At 29.9% G+C, this 16,620-nt stretch overlaps 1 protein-coding gene across 1 annotated transcript; it reads left to right on the top strand.

The window, feature by feature from the left end:
• The first annotated feature begins 526 nt into the window (after positions 1 to 526).
• LOC114170576 (transcription factor MYB13-like) lies at positions 527 to 1,792 on the top strand. Its single transcript, XM_028056083.2, has 3 exons — positions 527 to 764; positions 994 to 1,123; positions 1,262 to 1,792. Exons 1-3 carry the CDS (start codon positions 632 to 634, stop codon positions 1,662 to 1,664), a joined length of 666 nt encoding a protein of 221 aa, XP_027911884.1. The 5' UTR covers positions 527 to 631; the 3' UTR covers positions 1,665 to 1,792.
• The last annotated feature ends 14,828 nt before the right edge of the window (positions 1,793 to 16,620 follow it).

The following is a 16,620-nucleotide window of genomic DNA, read 5'->3' as shown; positions in this document are numbered from 1 at the left end:
AAAATAGTTATGCTTTTTTTTTACCTTTTTTCATTTCCACATGACGTAAAAAATTCGCAAAAGAATAATTAATTAATGCAATCTTGAATTTTGATACTAGAGAAGAAGAAAGATTCCATTAGTGCAATGATTAAAAAGCATTATAATTCCATGAAAATTTTCCACTTTTAATATTTGAACTGCTACCTTTCTGAACGACAATCGTTTAGGGTTTTTTCATACGGACTAAGAAAAATGTTAGATGTCACTTATACTGTTGAATAATCTCAATCCTTTTATCAACCGTACGAAATAGAAGCATGATGATGTATTTTTTTTGAGAGTAAATTAAAAGTAAAATAATTAAATTAAAATTTGACTATACAAATTGCAGTTATAGCAATATTTTAAGACCATGGGTACCAATTTTCTTAGTTTATTGGCATGAAAACAATCATGTATGCATCATTCTTCCTTGGCACGCATTCCCGTGTTATCTATATAAACGAAAACTGTCTTGCTGCAAGTGTGTTTCGCCAAACTCTCATCTTTTTCAAGTGTCTCTCTCTCACACACAAACCCACACAGAATCAAAAACGACACCTTGAGAGTGTTGTTAATTAGTGAGAGAGAGTTTGATAGGTTGAGAAAGATGGTGAGAACCCCTTACTGTGACAAAAGTGGACTGAGAAAAGGAACATGGACACCAGAAGAAGATTGGAAGTTGATTGCTTATGTCACTACACATGGCCACAAGAATTGGCGCCAATTGCCTAAGTTGGCAGGTAATACAACTGCATCAGTTAACTACGATATATCTTCAAGTTTTCATGTTAAGTTTTCACATCAAAAACTGATGCTTGTTGCTTTTGAAACATTTAGATCATATAAGTTGAATTAAGACTTGATACAGAACTTCATATTTTCAAAAACAAACATGATCGATCTTCATGCCATCTTGATCTTAATTTGATTATTCATCAATATATATATAATTGTGCAACATGTTTTCAGGTCTTGCTAGGTGTGGAAAGAGCTGCAGATTGAGGTGGATGAATTACTTAAGGCCAGACATCAAAAGAGGGAACTACACTTATGAAGAAGAAGAGATAATTATCAATCTGCACCAAATTCATGGAAATAGGTAGTGATTAACTTGTCATATATGATATGTGATGCAATTACATGGAGTTTTGCGCAAGTTATTACATCATATGATTTCTTTCACTGCATGTGAACATAAACCATAGTGTTCATTTAGTTCAACTCCTTTTTCTTGAAGGTGGTCAGTGATTGCCTCCCACTTACCTGGAAGATCAGATAACGAGATAAAAAATCACTGGCATGCACATCTTAAGAAGCGCTTTCAACACAATTCAGAAACAAATGAAAAAGTTGAAGCTTCCACATCAAAACAGCATTCCCTACTTGAATCCATTCAAGAGGAATCTGGGGAAGTTGTTGCAAGCAGTTTCCAGAACAGTGATTCTCCGTCGCCTCAGCACACATCATTGATTGATGCTTTGTGCATGATATCTGAACCTGAACCAGCCAGTAACGGGAATTTGGCTACTCATAACTTTGCTGATTTTATGGGGGAAAACACAGATCCTATAAGTGCTTATTCTTGGGAAGAACTTTATGAAATCTCATACTTATGTGAATTTCTCGCTCCTTTGTACTGAACCTGAAAGTTTTTGTTCAGTTTATGATGTCTGGGGGCTGTTCGATTTGTAACAGGAATATAATATCGGTTTGGTTTTTCTTCTTTCTTACTGTTTTTTTGGGGGCAAACCCATATATACCAGCTTTTTTTTATGAAAGGGGTTGTTACATTGTGAGGAAAAAGATGTTTTATATTTTGATCCTGTTCCAATAAACTCCTTTATTATTGTTTCCAGAAAACCTGCAACTGAACAATGTAACTCAACATCATGACAAAATATAGAACTTAAATACACCATGATAAGTACTATGCATGTTGTTTTCGGATCAACTGTAATCACCTAAGTGAAAATTTAAATCTGATTAAAAAAGAACAGCATCTAAATTTTATATTTTTCCCTCTAAGTATGTCGTCACCTGCACGTGCTCACAAAAAGGTAAGATATGATCTCTTATAGTTCAATCGTTCTCACAAGTTTGAAGCAATAGAGTCTGCATAATCCTCAATATTTGCTCATTTTGAACAGCATATAATAATAGTAACAACGAACTCTTATATGGTGCATCAGCAAGTACTATTGCATTAACCATCTTTGTATTTGTAGCTGCTCCTTTCTTTAGTGGATTGAAGCATAATGTCGGCGTAGTTATGGAAGATGTAGTTGTAGTTGTATTTGTATTACACACACATATTTTTTGTTAATTTTTTATTTCAAAAAGTGACTTAGTCTCGTTTCCTGTGAAGATTTTCATTGATGTTACATCTTGCAGAGGTTGATTATGCAATATAGATGATACCATTTACGCACTAGTCTCTGAAGCTTTCGGTTAATTTGAAAAAAAACCTCAACTCTCAATTTCAAAAGGTATGAAACCCTATCTTGTTCATAAATCTGAATGATATATTGTTCAAAATGTGTCATTGTATTTCTCCTTTCTCAATGTAAGATGAATTTGTTTTTTGTTGTTGGTAGGTTCTTTAGTGTGAACCTTCGAGGAGAACAATGAAATTGAAGTGAGGTTGTAGAAAGAGAAGAACACAAAGCCACTAGTATACAATTGGAGAATGCATGTGCAAATCGTGAAATTGGAGAATACAAGTGCTTTGAAGAGAGAATGAGTGAACTACAAATTTGTTATGGAGGTGTCCCATGATTAAAACTAGCATGTAGTGTTGAGTGTGTCTCTTGACACTAATTATTTTGTCTGCATTTTGAGAGTGATATTGAGTACACTTTTCATTTTATTTGTAGTTGATGACTCATTGATTTTGTATGAAATCAAAATTTGCGTAGACTAATTAAGCTAGTGATCTAATAATGGTTAAGAAAGTTTTTACAATTTGAAATACATTGATTGTTATAAAATTCACCCGTCTTTATTGTTGTTTGAAAGAACACAGTAAAATTTGGTTATTAATAAATATCAATTATGCCAATGCCTAAATCAATGAAAAACTAGAAATTTTCTTGACTCTTAATTCAGACTCATATCTATTGCAATTTCACAGTTGTTGATGATAGCATCTTCATGATTTTGAATTTTGTTTGTCAAATTCCAATTTAGTACTGTGAAATTTACTTTGCATAATGAAGATGTTTAACTCTTAAATTTTCTCTAGCTTTTTTAGTCATAAGAAATAAAGGTCGTGGAGTTTTCTTTATGAATGAATTTTGGGACAACATCTCCTGGAATCAACACCAACAAACTATATGCATAATTTTGCTTCATCATTTGCATACCATCAAATTCAATGTTATAAAATCTATTCTTAACAACTATACAACTTCTGCATGAATTTAAGAATTTAATTGATACTCAGTGGGTATAAGGAATTTTTACATTTATCTAAATACAATTTTTTCCTCTCTAATCAATTTGTCAACTTTAATTATAACTATTTTAAAAGTATATTAGACTGAATTTACAGTATATGATGAAAATAAACTAGAAGTTTAATGTTTCTAGAAAAAATTATTAAAAGTATCCTTATAATAATGAAATGGTTAAATTACTCTTTTGGTCTCTCTATTTGTCAAGTAATATCAGTTTGGTCCTCAAGTTTTTTGTTGTCTCAATTTGGTCCTCATTTTCTTAAAATTGATTCAATTTGGTCTTTGCCGTTAATTTTGACCAGAAGGTGTTAAAGTCAACGCTACGTGTCAATTTATAGTTTTTTTTTTTTTGAATTTTTTACACGTGACACTTCATAGTTGTGCCACATGTCAAAATGACTCAATTTGATCCCTATATTTGTTTTTAGTTTCAATTTAGTCCCAATTTTTGTAAAAATGAAGCAATATTGTCCTTCCTTAAACTGACGTTCAATTTAATTTTTTATAAATCTTATGATGATATTCTTAATAAAATTGACATTTTTATTAAATATTTGTAGAACAATTTCCTCCCTCATCATTTGTCTTACTAGGAATCCCACTCTTGGATTGTGACTTGGCCTACCTTGTAAGACCCGGGAAAATTAAATAGTTATTTAATTAATTATTTAATTAGGACGGGTAGCGAGAACATTTAGAGCAATAAATGCGAGGAGCTATGACATGGAAGAGTACTAGCTCATGTGGTTGAGAGTATTTTATTGTGTGTGAGGACTTGGGTTCGAGTCTTATGTGTGTCACTTGGATGTTATTTAAATTATGCGTTTTTGTGTGCTTATATATTGAACTCGTATGGATGATGATAAATCCTTAAAATTGTGGGAGTTATCATGAAACATGTGTTGGTTGAGTGGTTTGGCCTTGGCTTGGTATGTGCATGAGAGTGGGTTCAAACCTTGGTGAGAACTAAATACTTTCTTTTTGCCAAATTTTCTTGTGCATGAATGTGGAAGGGTTAGAAACTTAGCAGCCAAGAGGGACGTAACTTAAGGGCTGGAAAACAGAGGGTTAATTAAGCATTTTGGTTAGCTTTTATATCATTTTTATTTAAAATTCGTGCAAGTCACTAAAGGGACAATTAAGTAAGGGTGATAGTGGAAGAGAAGGTTAAAAGAGGGGGAAAATAGCATTTAGGGTCGTGGTTATCATAAGAGAAGTCTTTTTCCGAGGATTGGGGCTGATAGAGTAAGGCAGTGAGGCTGAAATTGAAAAGGTTGGAGTGGGAAGTCAAGGCTAGAGAGGTTTTGGTGAAGGGATAAGCACACCAACTCGAATTTAGCAAGGAATCCAGGTAAGGGGAGTTGCTTTCGATGCTTTTAGATACATACACATTGTTTTATGCTTTTGTGATCGAAACTATATGCCTTCCATCTGTTTTTTTGTACTGTTCGATTGGGTTTCTGGGTTTTTCCCAGAAACCGCCTGGCGGTTTGATCCCTACCGCCAGGCGGCTCATCAGGGATGAGCGTGTGTTCTTGTTTTGGTTTGAGTCGCCTAGCGGCGATGAGTTCCTGCCTGGCGGCGCGACCTTGATCGTGTTCTGTTTGATGGCGTTGATGCTAAATTGGAATAGTGTAATGAACTGTTGAGTGCCAAATGATTGTATAAGATTGCGTGATGGATTATTGTCATATACTTCTTGTGGGAATAATTGTGTTTATATTGGGGTTTTGTACGTGGGATTGTTGGGTGAATTAGGAATTAACTGGAATTGAGGAATGTGATAATTATAATATTGTTGAGTTTAGACGCTAAAAAGGTTGGAACTGTATGGTGGTCATCTGGGAAGGAGGAAACTAGAATAGATTCGTGGGAAGTGCAGAAACGCATGCAGAGGGTCTGGTTTTGGTGTGCCGCCTGGCGGGGCTGTTCTATCCACTAGGCGATGACGTGGGGCAGCCTTGAATGAGTGTTGTACAGGGGAGTTCTGCGAGAGAGAGAGAGAGTCTTGGAAATTGTATAGGTTGTTATAGTGGAAATAAAAGAAATGTGAGTGGGAGTTGGAAAGGAGAGATGGCTTGAAAGGAGGCAAAGTAAAGGGGATAGGAAGTGAATTAGATTATATAGAGTGAAATGAGTGAGAGGAAAGTGCAATTGAAATGTTTTGATGCTAATCGAATCTGAACATGACCCTAAATCGTTAGTGGATGTTGAGGGTCAATGATAGTGAAGAGGAGTGGGAAATAGAGTGAAGGATGATTTCATGTATGGACTGTCAATTGAGTATACGAGGTGTACGAGTGAGTATGATTGTGAAAAAGGGAGATATGGGAATCAGATCTGTTAATTTGTGAATTAAGGCCTGGTGGCATGACTTAAGAATAAATAATCCTCTAGTTGGAATGAGGGAAGGATGAGGTTGGGCTATAACGACATTAAAATAGGATGGGAATTGGCAATAAATTAGAATGGGGTATTGAGTCCAGAAGGTGAGTTGCCCTTCGAGTAACTTAGGCTGTAGAATTAACCAAAATGGAGTGCCAAATATCAGCTGCAGAATGCCTCTGATATGGCGCCTGGCGGCTTGTTGATCATCGCCAGGCGATAGACGCAGCGTGAGGGAACCCTGCACTGAGAGGCACCTGGCGGCACAGTGAGGTCCGCCAGGCGGTGACGAGAAAACAGTGGGTCTGGGAGGACGCTGGCGCCTGGCGGTGAGTGAATACCGCCAGGCGGTCTGGAACAATTTCGCCTGGCGGCGTGTGGACCGAGCCAGGCGGAAACGCTGTTGCTCCTTGCTTTCTGGTGTGTTGCTTTTAACTGACAATGATGCTTTGCTTGGATCGGGAGATGCTGTGCCATGAGCGGGTAGGTTCATGGATGGTGTGACATGTGATGATATGAGCGGGGAGGTTCATATCAAGTTACTCTCACGTGGGGATACGAGCGAGGTAGGTTCGTATGTTCCGTGCTCACGTTGAGAGATGCCACGTGCGGGGAGGTACGGGGGCTGGTGGATCACATGTGTTGGACTACGGGCGGGTAGGTCCGTAGAGCAGGACTACGAGCGGGGAGGTTCGTAGAGGCAGGACCACGAGCGGGCAGGTTCGTGTGAGCATCATGTTCCCGAGTTCAAGGCTAACAAATTGTGTGATTTGGAGACTGATAAGTCTTGGGGTTAGGGTCTTGGCCAAGAATTATAGATAATGAATAAGATGGGTAAATGATCTATCTTGTGTTTACATGCTTGTTATTTTATTTTCTCAGCTCACCCTTTCTGTTTGTGTTTGGCGATGATCGTGTGATTCGTTACACGGGAGCAGATGTTGATACAGGTGGTGCTGAGGATGTTCAGATGGCGGAGTGAGGGCTAGCATGGGATTAGAGCTAGAGTTTTACTCATATGTATTTTATATTTTAAATGCAAAAATTTGGGAACTTGTAACATTTCATGAATTCAGTTATGAGTTTTGGCGCGTTATCTTAATAAATTGAAATCTTCCCGCGTTGGGATTTTTATCGAGATGTCTATTAATGCAATTATTTATTTTAATATTTATTTTTAAGTAATATTCCCTTGGGATGTTACATACCTGGCTTCTGTCACGGGACAACTGTGCAACCTGCAACAATCTTCCACTTACCAATTGTCCACTAGGAATCGAACTCATGACCTTGCATGGTTTTATTCCGAGTGGAAATTCTTGGGATAATTTGATTTAAACTAGAAATTCTTAGGATAGTTTGATTTTAGGTGGAAATTCTTGGGATGGTTTGAAGGTTTGATTCTAAGTGGAAATTCTTGGAACGATTTGATTCCAAGTGATACTCTTTATGGTGGAGTATGATTAATGGTTTAAACAATGAAAAAGTGTTTATTTTAATCAAGGTGGAGAATGTTGGACTGATGAAAATAACACGTCTTGAAAAATCCGACATCACCTAGGATAACCTAAGAGATGGGTGTTAGTTAGTGACGAAACTTGGACAAAAATTGTAGGGAGGGCCAAATTATATCTTTTACGTATAAATTATATTTTATTAATTTTTTTTTCATTTCCTCATATCATTTTTTCTATTCAAAACAAGCACACATGATAATAGAATCCAAAAATAAAGACAATAATATATATATATATATATATATACATATATATATATATATACATATATATATATATATATATATATATATATATATATATAAGTGTAATATAAAGTTTATCATCAAGAATAATATATTAAAAAAAAGCAAAAGTTACCTTCAATTAGAGTGTTGTTTTATGCTCTTTCAATGACTTAAAATCTTTAATAATTGAATTAGAACTAAAGCTTGTTGCAATATCCCTTTCAATATAGATTATCATAGTGTTTGCTAAAAATTCAGCATTCATCTTATTTCTCAACCTATTCTTGACTATTTTCATTGCAGAAAAAAAATCTTTTAGTTGTAGCTATAGAAACTGGAAAAGTCATTATAAGACGAAGTAATATATCAATCAAGTAGTAAACTTCAAACCTTTTTGTTATTGCCAAACATGTACACAACTCTTGCATTGTTGATAAATTATTCAAATTTGAATCTTGACGAGCATCAATAATGAAATGTTGAAGTTGAAAATTCAAATTAATCTTCTCTTGCTCATTGAAATCAATGGGATAATATTTGTCTACAAGAGTGCAAATTTTATCAATAATAAAAGCTTTACAAGCATCCTTACGATCCAAAGCAAAGCTTAGAAATAGTAACTTTGCTTATGGTCATTAAATCTACAATTTAACTCTTGTAAGTGCTTATCAATGATAACAAAGAATATTTCAACTCTTAAATAATGCTCCACTGTAATATGATTTTTTTGGTGACGAGAGCGTACTTGCCTTGCTACATTAGAAACCCCAAAATTAGGCACCTCAATGTCATGTTTTTCACAAAAAGAAGTCACATTTTTTAATAACTCATCATAACCATTTTCTCTCAAGTTTTGAATAAGTGCTTTTGTAAAACAAACTAAACACATAACATTAACTATATCTTGAGATTGTTGTCGTAATGCTTGACAAAGAACATTTATTATCCCTATAATTTCTCTCATCAAATACAAGATCAATATAAACTCAAATGAGGTCAAGCTTTTGTAAGAATTATCAGCATCACCACATTGAGAATAAGTAAATCCATCAACAATATTTTTTTCTAGAACTGAACAAGTTGCATCATACATATTGATCAAGCTACAAATAGAAGAGAAATGGGTGCTCCAACGGGTATCCCCAACTTGTTTTAAAGTACCGATTTGATTTGCTCATTCACCATTTTCAAGTTCATTAATTTCTAACAAATATGCAATTTCATCTAACTTAACAGCCTGTAACTCATCATGACATTTACTAGAAAAGCAAACAATACTCACTTTTAAAACTTTCCTCCCACTTTTAAAACTTATTAAAAAAATACTCAAAAAAGTTAAAACATGTTGATGACAATGAACTCATTGCCAATTAGAATTCAATGAAAATCAACTCAATTACTTCTAACAATGAAAATATCTAAGCTAGGTTGTGCGCTTGGTTTTTTACTGAAAAAATAGAATGATAAACAATATGCATCATCTTTTAATGGTGAATACTCCAACCATGAAGGATATAAGCTAAACCATGTGTATTGAAATCTTCTTGGATGATCATCTTTACTAGACAACGAATAATTTTCTAGACCCCATTTTCTAGACCCCATTTTAGATAAGCCCTTTGTACCTAATCAATTTAATTTGGTGGGTATTGCCAAATTTGAGAACGCTTTCCCGGATCACATTCTAAAGCATTTTCAAATTCATTATATGTAACTTTAGGAATTTTATAGACTTGTCTTTCATTTTCTTCAATTTTTTTTATTCTCATGAAGTTTCTCAAGTTTAGTTGACATAGATGCATATTTTTCATCTTCATCACAAGCCTTCCTCTTGAAAAAATAATCAATTCTTTAACTCTGTATCATAATTTTTCTAATATAAAATTGTCACCTCTCACTTATTTAAGAAAAGATAAAATTATGAATTCCCCAAATTAAATCTCAAAACCAAGACTCAATATTTTAAGAAAATTAACAACTTCTAAATGATTAGCTTTCCTTACCTTAAAGTAGATTCCTAATAGCTCTATCTACAAAAAAAAAGAGGTTCGATAAACAATTAGAGCATGATTTTATGATCTCTAGCCGATAGAGATATGCTAGAGCGTAGAAAAGTCACATACAAACGGAAAATATATTGCTTCAAAAATAGAAAAAAGAGTAAAAAATAAACTTACTCAAAAGAAGAAATTATTTGGTCCAAAATATTCCTCAACTCCTCAATTTTGTCGTGGTACAATTTGATTTTGAAAATGATGAAAGATTGAGAGTGAAAATTGAGAAAAAAAAAAAGGAAAGGAAGAGATGGAAGTACGAAAGAGAGAGAAACCAAATAAAGAAGTAAAAGAAATTATAACAGATAGAAAACAATGTGGTTTCCAAATTTTAAAAAAGTTATTTTAAACTAAATTAATATAAATAAAGTAATAATATATAAATATACTTTTAACAAAATTTTAAACAAACTATTTTAAACTAAATGTAAATAAAGTAATAATATATAAATATATTTTTATAAAATATAGTAGAAAAAAATGTTAGGGGAGTCATGGCTCCCCTGTAAAAGAGAAAGTTTGTCCCTGGTGTTCGTGACTATATAATTCGCTCTAAGTTCATGATGTTCATTGTCCCGAGTTAAAGACATTTTGAGTAAATGTTTGACTTTTTCTTATTCTTCTGTAGTAAAGTGTTGTAAGGTATAGTTAAATTCTTGCTCTAGAGAGTATGGATGTACTTGGGGTCCAAGAAGGGACGATTCATAGATGAGGCGGGGAGGGGCCATGGGCCCCCCAATATTTATAATGTTTTTTAGTTATATATATTGAAAATTTTAAAATCAATAATATTATATTTAGAAATTAATGGAAATTAAATTATATTTTGTTTAAAGCACACCATTTAACGTTAATAAATAATAAAACATAAAATTAAATATAATAAAAAATAAAATATTTAAGTTTAATTTTTTTTTCTCTGGTTTAATTCAAAAATATTAAATTGCAACTAAAAAATCATGACTAAATTGAGAGTAAAAGATTTTGAGCCAACTTGACAAATCTAGCTCACAATGTGCATGGAGGAGAAGGAGGCAAGAGCGAGAAAGGGAAAAGAGAAGAATGAAGGTTAGGAATTTGAGAAACCTCTATTTACAATTTTTTTAAAAGCACCTACTTTTTATATCGATTATAACTATATCAGTATAAAATTTTTTCTTTTTTATTACAAAAAATTGTCATTCAATCCATTTCCTATATTAGTTATAACTAAAATTGATATAGAAAGTTTTCTTCTTTATAAAAAATATAACCATGCATATTTTCTGTAAGAATTATAGGTAGAATCAATATAAAAAATGTTAACTTATTTCCAGTTTTATTATACTGAGTAAATTTCAACTAGAATAAAACATGCTATAAAGTACGATTTTTATACTAGTGAAAAGACAGACAATACATATTCATGGACCTAAATACATAGTTATTCAACACAAAAGAACAATATAAACAATATCAATTTAAATAGCGTTGCAGATCACAATTATAGTGATTCAAGTCCTTATTATCATAGTCTTTTAAAAACATATAATTAACATATAATTTATTTATAATAAAACAAATTACATAAACTTTCTATAAATTAACAAGTCATATTAATTAAGAGGATTTACATTTCCAACATACCACTAAATTTAAATTATGTGATAATTCTAACCTGCCAAGTTCTAGAGTTGGACCATAAAATTTTCTTAAATGTATTAATAGTAATCAATAAAATGTTAAGCCTCTCTAACATGTAAATAATAAAAGGGAGGCACGTCCATGCAAAGGAGAAAAGAGTCCCAAGAGGAAGAAACGTAGAAGAGATGGTCAGTAAGCCAAGAATTTGAATCGGACAAATAACAAAATTAAAAATGTCATAGTATGATTTATGATGACAGTTATTTGGTTAAGTGTCATTATAAGTAGTGATAACGATGATTATAATATTAGTACTGTGGTTGGAAAAGTTATTATCATTAAGAAAATTAAACATTGTGCATTTATTAACGATGATCCTCCTTATGTTTTTTTAAATAATTTATGATCTTTTTAATAAAATTTGTTATTATTCATTCGTTAAAAAAATTAAAATATTATAACATGAAATATTTTATCAATAACTAGCATAAACATGTACGATATTATTTATGTGTACACATTTTTTAAATATGCATGATATTATATTAACAGGTGATGATACAAAATAAATTTATATTTAAAAAAAAAAAGTGAAATTAATGGAGAAAAAAATGAAAAAATAACTGCTAATAAATAGAAAAAAAAATAAGGAAAGAAGACAGACAATTTTATAGAAAAGATATATTGTAAATTTTTATAAAAGTTATTTTTTAAAAATTTAACAAATAATTATATTGTAAAGAGTAAATTTGGAATTATGAAATGTGGACACAAAAGAGATAATATGTGATCAAGATATATGGATGGCAAAAATAATTATAGATTATAGATGATAACAGCATTTGTTTCTACAAGTGGTCAATATATAGGAATGACAAAAATATCTGTGTTCGTAGATATCCACAGATAAAATCCATAGTGGATAGTTGGTATCTTGGGGTATTTATTACCCACAGGTAACAAGTATTATTAGGTATTTTAATACTCGTTTCTAAACGGGTCGGATGCGGGTATCATATTATATGTATCCGCATTAACATTAATTTATATTTTATTAAGTTAAATTTAATTAAAATTAAAATTTAATTTATATTTTATTAAATTAAACATAATTATAATTATAATTATAATTTTATTTCATATTTTTTTGTAATCTTATTTAAGTTTCATTTTAAAACGTTATAAAATATATTTTTTAAATATTTGCGAATATCCACGAGTATCCGCTGGTTTTAAAAAATCCGCAGGTATTTTTAAATGGTTACCTGTGCAGATATTAAAGTGGATAGCGAGTGAATATTTTTATTGCGGATCGGATTATGGATAGACACTATCCATGTCCGACTCAAGTCATTGATATACCTGTGAATATATTTTTATAAAATTCGTATATCGATTAAATCAACTTTTTCCTAAGTAGGTTAGGTATAGAAATATTTAGAGTATCTTTAACAAATTATTTAATCTCCTAATTACTTTAATTATGTTATTAATTGAGACCGAGATTATGTCTTCCGCAATAGATAATATCGTTTGGCTATTGTACAACGATGATAATAATGTTGTAAAATTTTAAAACCAATCTTTCATTTATTATTCATCTTTTTTGCTACAAACCACTAAAATACTAACTAATATTATTTCGGGTTAAGTATGTTATTAGTCCCCGAATTTTGACTCAAAATTAGAATCCGTCCTGTCTGAAACTTCAATATATTTTGGTCTCTAAATATTGAATTAGGAATGTGTCAAAACAGTGTAAACAACTCCAATACTAACATGAAAAGCGTTTGACACGTAAAAAAAGTTAACATAATTGGGTTAAAAGGACTATATTCATTCATTTCTAAAGTTTAGGGACCAAAATATATTGAAGTTTTAAACATGGACGAATTCCAATTTTGAGTTAAAATTCGGGGACTAAAAACATACTTAACCCTATTTCAAATTATATTACAAAATCAATATCTACCAATATTTCCTTAAATAATATATTTTTTCAAAAAATAAAATCCACATAGACAAGAGTTAAATTCTCAACTGATATTTTTGTGCTTGATATTGTAAATCTTTTCGGAATTTGAAATTCTGGAAGGTCTTTTTTTTTATTCTTTTTTCTTTGCTTTTTTAAGAAGGAAATTTTTTAAAAATTAAACATTAAAAACCAAAATGAAAATAAGAGAAAAGGAATTTCAAAAACTTAATGCAGAATGCTGAAATTAAATGGTAATTGCTTTGAGAAAAAAACACTTTAAAATAATTTAAATGTTTTGTAATATACTTTAGAATAAATTTTGTTATTATTATAATAGTTTGTAGAGAAGGATGGATGATAACTAAATATAAATATAAAATGTTTACAGTAGTATTATTATCATTGTTATTATCACTTATCATAAATATTTTTCTTATAACATTTTTATTTTTCATAAAATTTATGATAAAAAATTTAGTTTCAAATTATAGTAAAAGAAATTATAAATTGTGTTTATTTTATTCCTTCTTTTAAAGTAATTAAAATTTAAATCTAATTTTGTAATATTCTTTAGAATAAATTTTGTTATTATTATAATAGTTTGTAGAGAAAGATGGATGATAACTAAATATAAATATAAAATGTTTACAGTAGTATTATTATCATTGTTATTATCACTTATCATAAATATTTTTCTTATAACATTTTTATTTTTCATAAAATTTATGATAAAAAATTTAGTTTCAAATTATAGTAAAAGAAATTATAAATTGTGTTTATTTTATTCCTTCTTTTAAAGTAATTAAAATTTAAATCTAATATTTTTAATTAATTAGTTTAAATTACTTCTCCATAATTTTAGGTTTTTTACTTTAATTTTCTCCCACATTTTTGAAAAAAAAAATCACAAAACCATAAATATGTACATCTATATCTATCTATAACTATATTTAAAGAATGTTCTCTCTTTTATGTTTACATTTCATAATTTCAATTTTACCCTTACAATATAATTACTTATTAAATTTTAAAAAATTAACAATGTTTTTTTATAAAACGGTCTATCTTCTCTCCTTCTTTTCCCTATTCATCCATCAATCGTTATTTTCTCGTATTTTCTCCATTTATCTAACTTTGTTTTTAATAAATATAATTTTATTTTGTATATTAACTTAATGACATTACAATATCATCACCTATTAATATGAGATCAGATAACATTACAATATCATCACCTACTCATGTAAAATCATGCATATTTATAAAATACACATACAAGTGTATATAAAGGGGATTCCCCGTTATGGTGTCCACGTTTTTATTTTCAATTTTATCCTTCAATAAATAGTGCTTTTAAAATTAAGACAATTGTTCTATCATTATTACATTTTAAGTAATCTTACTGTTAGATTTAATTTATTTATTTATTTAACTTTTCTTTTAAATTAATATTTTAAAAATAAACTAAAAGCTTTTAATAAAAAATACTCTATGTACAAAATAAATAAAAATATATTTATAATAAAACTTAAAAAAATATTTATATTTACTTTTAGAATTAAAAAAAAAGTGAACACATGCATATTTTTAAATTTATATATATTTTAAAAATACATTTACATATTATTTTATTATTTATATCAATTTAGTTTACATTTTTGTTTCTCAAAATTTGAAAACTACGGGTTTCTCCTCTCTTGTTATTTCTTATTCTCTTTTATTTGATTTCTTTATTCTTTGTACATCTCTTTCTCACATATTCTTTCTATCTCAATTTTCACTCTCAATTTCTCATTATTTTCAAAATCAAATTGCACCAAGGTGAAATTAAGGAGCTAAGAAATATTTTGTACTGAACAATTTTTTCTTTTGAGTTGGTTGATTTTTTACCCTTTTTTTATTTGAAGCAATATATTTTTCTCTTGTATGTGACTTTTCTACATTATAGGCAGATTTCCATTTGTTACAGATAATAAAATCATGGTCTAATTATTAATCAAACTTTTCTTTGTGTAGATGTAATTTATTTTAGGTTTTGAAGTTGTGTAAGGGAAGAGTTTGTGTAAAGGAAGAGCAATATTAGGAATATATTTAAGGTAAGTGAAGCTAATCATTTAAAAGTTGTTAATTTTCTTAAAATATTGAGTTTTGGTTTTGAAATTTGGTTGGGGTATTCATAATTTTTGTTTCCTAAATAGGTGAGAGGTGACAAATTCAGATTAGAAAAATTATGATAAAAAATAAAAAGAAATTAATTTTTGTTTCAAGAGGAAGATTTGTGATGAAGATAAAAAAAAGTATCTACGTCAACTCAACTTGAGAAACTTTATGAGAATCCAAGAATTGAAGAAAATAAAAAAACTCTCTAAAGTTCCTAAAGTTATGTATAATGAATTTGAAAATTCTTTTGAATGTGATTTGTGATTCGGGAAAACATCCTCAAATTTGACAATACTCACCAAATTAAATTGACGAGATACGAAGAACTTATATAAAATGGGGCACATATCATGACTCTTCCCATTCCTACAGCTACAACTGAAAAATATTTTTCTGCAATGAAAATCATCAAGAACATGTTGAGAAATAAGATGGAGGCTAAATTCTTAACAAGTAGTATGATAACCTATATTGGATGGGATATTGCAAAAAAATTTAGTTTTGATTCAATTATTGAAGATTTTAAATCATTGAAATAGTGTAGAGCAACACTATGACTAAAAATGATTTTTTTAATATATTATTGTTGATAATAAACTTTATGTTTCACTTTCATATATATTATTTTCATATTATGTTGGATTTTACTATCATATGTATTCTGTATTGAGTAGAGAAAATGACAAGAGAAAATGAATATTTTTTTTTATTAGAAAAAATAATTTATAAATAAAAATATAACTTTACCCTCCTCAAATTTTTTGTTAAAGTTCTTTCACTGATTAGATCTGTTTTAATTTTGTTTTTAAGTATTATTTTCCAAAAAAAAAAAAAATCTCCCCGTAGATTTTCACGAATGCACCAAATTAGAGGTGCCATATTTTTTAGAACGAAAAGAAATGTTAGTCTTTTTCTGGAACATCGTTATCATTTAATGTTGATCAACATAAATGTTGATAACTTGCGTTACTTGTTTTGGCCATCGATAATTGTACGACCTTGGATAAGGTTTTGAAGATTTCAGAGTGCATTTAGATATCTCATTTATTGTTCACATATTAGCATCATCATACTATATGATTATGAAAAAGTAAGCAGAGAAGATAGAGTTAGTGATTTGATTTGTCTGGTATTCTTTCACACAAATAATTTATTTTTTATAGTATAGTAAATTATGTACGCGAAATAATATTTTTTTCA

Source organism: Vigna unguiculata, chromosome 11 (genome assembly GCF_037176805.1).
Source record: "Vigna unguiculata cultivar grain cowpea cultivar isolate G323 ecotype 2 chromosome 11, ASM3717680v1, whole genome shotgun sequence".
NCBI lineage: Eukaryota > Viridiplantae > Streptophyta > Magnoliopsida > Fabales > Fabaceae > Vigna > Vigna unguiculata.
This window is presented reverse-complemented; position numbering and strand designations above follow the sequence as displayed.